At 33.3% G+C, this 7500-nt stretch overlaps 1 protein-coding gene across 16 annotated transcripts in view; it reads left to right on the forward strand.

Moving 5' to 3' along the window:
* FOXP2 (forkhead box P2) overlaps window positions 1–7500 on the forward strand; it is a 548304-nt gene that overhangs the window by 289604 nt on the left and 251200 nt on the right. For 14 of the 16 annotated variants that reach the window (XM_059171620.1, XM_059171622.1, XM_059171629.1 and 11 more), the window contains one exon: window positions 4806–4983. In XM_059171620.1, coding sequence (XP_059027603.1) covers window positions 4816–4983 — 168 coding nt within the window. In that variant the 5' untranslated portion in view covers window positions 4806–4815. Of the gene's footprint in view, window positions 1–4805; window positions 4984–7500 lie in introns of those variants that run through there. The other 2 variants (XM_059171634.1, XM_059171635.1) reach the window with 1 other exon arrangement.

Raw genomic sequence — 7500 nt, forward strand, 5'->3', positions numbered from 1 at the left:
AATCTTAGCATTAAAGGCTTTTAGCAAAGCAGTACTAGATTTCAAATGCACAGTGCATGGTGTCCATGATGAATTAATTCCACTAGAGCACAGAAGTTTTCATTATTTAAATGCTAGTTTCCTTCAAAAGTTTTGTAATTCAGTCAAGTTTTCAAAATAAGAATTTAACTGATATTTTGAGGTAAATGTATATGGTTTCTTGTTGCCTGTGTAAGTTTTCCTCATATTGAACACTTTCTTGTGTAAATTTGCATAGGAATATTTAAGAATATTTAATATTGATAATTTAAAAGTGACTGAGTTATTTAAGAATACATAACTTTTTGATTTCATTCTTTTCTTTTTTGTCATATTCAAAATCTTTTGGGTTCTATGTACATATTTGGTTGATAAATTAGACACTGGAAAATACTGGACATGAAATGTTCTTTGATGTCACTATAAATAATTTTAAGAAAAGTTCACATAAAACAGTTAAAACTTTTTATATAGACTATTATTTATTCTCAGTCTCTCAGGAAGTCATTTTCTCCATCCATTTGCTTTAATTAAACGGTCAGATGACCAAAAAAAAAAAAAAGATTTAATACTAAGGCACCAAGATTGTAAGATGGAGCATCCACTTATGTGGATGGGGGATCGTGGGGGTGGTAGAGGTTATTTTTCCCTTCTTACCATCTTCGGCATACCTAGTTTGATTGATCAGTGTATCCACATCTATCTATTTACACACATACATACACACACAGGGGTTAGGGGATGGAAGAGAAGAAGGAAAGGAAAGAGGAAAGATGAGTGAGAGAGATACAGTGAGAGAGAGAGAGAGACGGAGAGAGAGAGAGAGAGAGAGAGATCCTGAGAGAAAAGAAGTTGAGTAAGCAACAAGGACCAATAGTGTCCCTGGTGGTGGTTAACACAGTTAACTGTACTGGCCCAGGTCAGACTTTTGAACATCATGGTGAATATGGAATAGGATATATGCAAGTTTCTGTTATCACTCTGGCAAATGTCTATCTCACATGGTACAGTTTTATACCAATGGAACCTATAACTCTAAAAGGAAAAAATAAAACTAACAAGTCTAGCATTCAGTACTACCCTATCATAAAGTAAGGAGGTCTAATTGAGCTATGTCTTTATATCCTGCTATTTGTACAAATAAAAGACTACATCTTGATGCAAAATAAACACAAAAGCACTGTTGTGACTATAACAGGGAGTCATATACTAATTTATATAATAAGTGGTTGTGCACGCTTTATTCAAGATTATGGCTGCAAGAAATGGCATGAATTGCTGGGTGTGTTTAATGCTGGATTATAGCAATTTGAAACATGTCAAACACATGGCTAATGCCTCATGCTTCACTCATTCTTGCGTAAACCTGCATAGCCACCATCCATTATACCCTTGGTAACAACACAATTCTGCAAGTAAATATTGTTACACTAAGTAACCTTTCAATTCAAGTTGTTTAGGAAGAGAAAATGCAATCTTGTGCAGTCAGTTCCAGTGTCAGTTTAATGTTTCAAAAGGGAAGTGGTGTAGAGAATAAGTATCTGTACAGTGACTTGCTTAAAAAAAAAGAAGAAGAAGAAGAAAGAAAGAAAAAGGAAGGACAGGAAAACTTAATGCAAGGGAGAAAAGTAGAATTGTATCATTAGAGTGAAAGATCTGAAGAGTTATTTTCTGATGTGGCTGAAAAGTTGTGTATGATGAAAGATTTAAAGGTTTAACTAACAGTTCAGACAAACATTAAGACAGCGACTCCTAATTTCACCTTTCCCTTTAATGATCCAGAATTTATTTTCACTGATTTTTGTAAAGTGTTTGTGGTAGGATTGAGAAGAATGAATAATTTAGTTTGATGTGTTTGGGATCATAAGTACATCCACTTTGAAAGAATATGCTGAATTTGTAATTATTTAAAATATACTTTAAAAGATAAACAGCACCTCACATTGTGCCTGACATAATTTCTCTAGTAGGAAATAGGTGTGGAGATATCACTAGGAGAAACTCAGTGAATCCTGGAAAGCATCTTCATTATCCTTGAAGACATATCTCCTTTATAGTGGACATGCTCCCAGCTGTCTTCTTTAGGTGATATGTACATTAGAATCCTCTGATTACACAATTGCCCTTCTTTTTGCCTATTAATGTTGGGTCAGATGCTTTTGTTCTGTAGAGAAAAAAGTGCTGTCACTGTTATTGTTTTTTCTTAAGCGTGATTTTACTACCTCTTAGATGATTGAACCAAAAATGTGAATCACAGTTTATACTCTAGGGTTTTATAAAGTCAAAAATTCCACAAGGTATAATAAAATCCTCTGGATAATAGGAATTGGAAGTTATGTGGGCTTTCTTTATAATTGTAATAAAGATTTAGACCCATGACTCTGCTTGTTGATAATTCTTAATTATTTGGTGGCCTTGATTACAATACAATAATATATGCAGAATTCTTTAATTCATCCAATTAGTTCTGACATTAACTACAGAAAGGTTAATATTAAATACTGCATTTGTCTGCTATACTTAAAATACAGTTTTTTAAAATTTGTATTCTTTGTGTTGCAAACTCCACCCAGAGATGTCTTTCAAATAAATTTGGATGATGAAGTAAAAACATATACATACACATATACTCAAGATCTATTGTCAGAAGTAAAATTTGAATGCAATATATAGAAGAAGTTATATCTATCTGTTTCTACAGTTGCAGAGGACCCAAATTATAATTTTCATATAAGTAGTAAAGGCAATCAGACCTTTTCTCTGAATATTTTAAACATTGTGCATGTAAAATTTATGCCTAATTTGAATACTTATTAGCTGCCTAATCTCAGAAAAGAGTATTAGCTTTGTTTTTCTTTCCCTATAAAATCCATCACTGTGTATCAGTTTTCATTTGTATGATTTTTCTTTGTTAATGTTCAATAAGGTTATTTAACAAAACCTATTTATTCATTAGCACATTTGGTTCAAAAGTTGTTTACTGTAGTTATAGCAGTTGTTTCCTTTGTGATTATGAGAGATTTGTTGTTGTTGTTGTTTTACTTTTTTTTATCAGAACATCTTTAAGTTGTATATGTAGTTTTTGTTTTATTAACTTGCTTTGCTAGCCCAGCTACTGGTGGTCTTTTAGAAATCAGCAGGTCTGTCTTTTTTTAATTGACGTTTTAGAGTCCTAGAAATAATCTAATAATTTAGGCTTTGATGAAAATACCTGTTAAAGCGATTAAATTATAACCATTAATTTTTAATAACTATAATATTAGTATGCAAAAAAACCCTATTGGAAATGTATCTGTGTTTGTATGTGTGTATCTATCTGTGTGTGTGTGTGTGTGTGTGTGTGTGTGTGTGTGTCCATAATCACATTTTGTAAGAAACTGGGGAAGAGGGTTTCTCCATGCCACGAAAAGACATTAAGCTTACATTTGCTCTGTAATAAGTGCATTAAAATTATTTAATGGACAAAAGTCTTAAAATATGACCAAGCTTAAAACAGGGAAATCGTCTAGTTACAAAAAATTAGATTGAGTGATAAGTTTAACGTCCTTCTTTACTTTAGGCTAAGTCCCCTGTCTGTCTAGCATTACTATTTAAGTCACAGCACAGCCAGGTTGTTTCTGAAATCCTGTCCGTAGAAGTAAAACAGAGAAGTGCAGCTGTTAGGTTATAGGATAGGATTCAGATATCTCTGAGAGCCAAAACTGATCTTTCTAAACCACAGATTCAAGATGTACTGTGAAATTCTGGTTTGTAAGAGCACATTGGTTCTTTATTTACTGCAAGGATTTCCACTGATCTTGGCAGGGCATCTCATTGCTATCCTGAAAGTACAGTATATTTATGCAGTGAAAATGATAAAACATTTATTACTGTAGAGAAGGTAATATGCATAATTTATGCTGTTTTTAGCACAATCATTAGTGATATTCTTGATAGATTTTATTTCCAGCTTTCATATCTAATACATGCCTGGAAAATTAATTTTATATATACTTTCATTTATTTGCCTATGTTAAAATTGAGTTTTAAGTCATCTTCAAGTGAACAGTTTGATTGCTGCTCATGCATAAGCTTAATTACTTCCCAGGAAGGACAGTATTAAATGTTTTAAATGTCAGAAAAATAAATGAATATGAGCTGTTTGATTAAAAAAATAGGCAATATCTGACGTGTTTGCAGCAGGAGCTTTTTCTTAAAATGCCTCCAAGGCAAAATTTTATTTAGTCACAAAAAAAAAGAAACCCATTATACTATTTATCATTGGTTGATACCATATGATTTGTAACACCCTTACAAAATCTTAATTTTGTATGATTAGCTGTGCATCATTAAACAACAGCCTTGCATAAGATGTGCTGTAAAATTCTGACAGAATCAAGATAGTGAATATTTAAAATAAGGCTGTATAGTCATCCATGGTTGTCAAAGGTAGATAATAGGAAACATAGAACAGAGTGTGCAATCGTGCCTTCATTTAAGCTGGTTTTATAGGTAGACTTTAAAATGTGGTCGTTCATAAATGCTATTGACCATGCTCTATGCATGGTATGTTACTTTGGCTGTTAAATGTAACCACACAAAAATTGCTTATAGAAACCATAATTTCAGTGATTAGTATCTGGACGAAAGCTGAATTTGTATTGCTTTTCTTGGTAAATGACTGTTCAAGGCGGGTTTTTCCCCCCCTTCTAAAGATGCTGTCTCTGTAATTGGCAGAGAGGGACATCTTGATAATGGAAGTGTGAAGGTGTAACGTGTGTTAATTGATACTTCTTAATCACTTTTAGGTATTAAGTCATGATGCAGGAATCTGCGACAGAGACAATAAGCAACAGTTCAATGAATCAAAATGGAATGAGCGCTCTAAGCAGCCAATTAGATGCTGGCAGCAGAGATGGAAGATCAAGTGGTGACACCAGCTCAGATGTTAGCCCCGTAGAACTGCTGCACCTGCAACAACAGCAGGTAAGTTTTGTTTTCTTCGGTGATTCCTTAAGCCCCATCAGCCTGTTTGCTTCAGGGTGAGAGATGTATTCGTAGCAAATTGAGCATGTTGTGTGCAGCGGAGGGACGCTGAGAATTTGTTGTTATTTGGAATCTGAGCGAAGTCTCAGGAAAGATGGGATTTTTCATCTTCGTTACGTCATGCCGGCGCCAGAGTGCCCTTCAGGTGTCAAGCTATTAATTAAGTTCACAGGGTGATTTTCGGGAGGATCTGTAAAGCTTTGTAACAAATACCGGATAGCTTCTAGTTTACTGTCGAACATTGTGCTGCAGAACATGATACTTCGTTTTCCACCAGAGGGCCACATTACTTGATACTTGCTTATACAATGAATTTCTTCCAAGTCTAAGCTAAGGTGAAAAGGACCACAAGGACTTTTCATAATACAGATGCTTGCATGTGATAGCTGCAAATATTAGCTGTTAATTAGTTGAAATGTGCTGAGAGATTGTGAACCGTCTAAACACTGTGATTGTTTATGTTGCTTTTCTTGAAAACTCATTCCATGATGTTTTGAATATATATCTTTTGAACACGTTAAAGGGCACTTTTTGTGTTTTGTGTTTTTTGCTTTTTGTTTTTTTTTGCTAGTGGCTCATAAAATACCGTTCTCATTTAAATCTAGAGAAGCCAACAACTGCCCAGTAAAGGTACACTTTTAAGTGGCCCATTATTCTTTTTCTGTGATCAGTTCATTTTTCCCAATTTTGTTTGTCAATGACATATTCTTTTCAACCAAAGAATAGCCACTCCATTCTTCACTGATTCACGTCACTGGAAATAGGGACAGAAAACAGAAAGCTATCAAAGCATATACTTCGTTAGGTCAGAATGAATATACCTGTTTTGACAAGATTATGTGTGATTTGCCTTAAAATAAAAGTTATTTCTTGAAAATTCTGGATTCCATTCAGACCAAATGCTTAAAAAAATCATTAAAATGAAAATATTATGATTATTATTGAAAAATGTTTCAAATTAAGTGATACATCGTTCACAGTTTTAATGTGTGAGACAGAATGCATCTCGAAAGTTAAAGCAAATGCCCACATGGCAGTCAAATTTAATAGAATTGTTATTTTAAATAACAACAGTATTTAGAAAGTTATCTTAGAGTATATGAACTGAATAATGTTTTAACCTTTAGGCATTGTTTTCAAGAACAATCTTTTAAAAGAACTAGACATAACACTTTGAATAGGTTCCGTATTTTGTTGGAGTTGTGTCTCTTTTCACAGACAGTCATCATTAGGAAGATAATTTTTATCTTGTTTTACAATATTTTTTAACCATCATAAGAGTTAAATGTCTACCAAAGTCCCAGGATTAGCCTATTTTACAAGTTACCTTAAATTAATGCAGTTTTCAGAACAACCCTGCTCTGCCTTTAATCTATTTACAAGAAACATCATACCACTGGGGTGCTATCATATTCCTATTGACTCCCCTCCGTAGGAGTCCTAAGAATTAATAGCCAAATTCTATTTTGTGTAAGAAGAGAGTAGATGGTGTTTATAAAAGCAGGTGAAATTAACAACTGAAAGTGGACATTGCAGTTTAGTACTAAAGGGCAATGTGTTCTGAAGGGAAATGTAAAGAAGTAACTTTTTCTTCAAAGCTCTGATTCGATCTTAAAAAGAAAACAGAGTCAAATCATGGAGGCATTTTATGATAAATCTGTAAGGTATGTTTATAACCTGAGTCTGAAGTTTACTTTGTCCTACACAGTTTGTTGATATAAACTATCAACAAGACTAAATACAAAAAGTTGTGTCCTTCTGATAACCTAGAAACTCTGCTCAGGTATTGCATGTTTGTGGAGTGCCTTCCAGAAGTGATTAACACAATGGGTATAGTAGGTGTCTACAAAAGACACTTCAGGAAGTGTCTACAGGAAGATGTGTAATAATTTGATAAATAAACATTCAGAAACCTTTGTAAATGTCTCTTCCCTTGGTTATGTTTTTACTATATTAATATAGGTAGAAAACTTAAGGTTATTGAATTTTTGTCTTTCCGTGAATGTCTTTTAGAATAGGCGTTTAAGTTCATTAGAGACTGGAATGTCTTTTCTATAAAATTATTGCAGTTCCTGCTTTTAATTCAAACATATTCAGTGTGTTTTAGAAAAAAATAAAAACTGTGGAGAAAATATTAAAACAAATTCATAGGTGACATAATTTTACAAATTTGTCTTTCCTTGGTGTTATTTAAATGTAAAGTTTTGAACAAAGAAATTTTTCCTTGGTAGTCAAATGGACGAATGATTGTCATCTGAGGTCTCTTGTTTGGAAATATAATTTAGAAGGCAGTGAGTGATGTAAGCAAAATAAAATTTTGTTTGTGATGAACTTCTGGCAGACTGTGATCTGTTTTGAGAACAGAATGTTTACCTTTGATTTTTATGGCTTTTTAATTTTTATAGAGGTGAGCAGTTTAACTTAAATTAACCATGTATTTAGGAGGAAGGGCTAGTG

The sequence above is a fragment of the Mustela lutreola genome, chromosome 4, assembly GCF_030435805.1.
Source record: "Mustela lutreola isolate mMusLut2 chromosome 4, mMusLut2.pri, whole genome shotgun sequence".
Lineage (NCBI taxonomy): Eukaryota > Metazoa > Chordata > Mammalia > Carnivora > Mustelidae > Mustela > Mustela lutreola.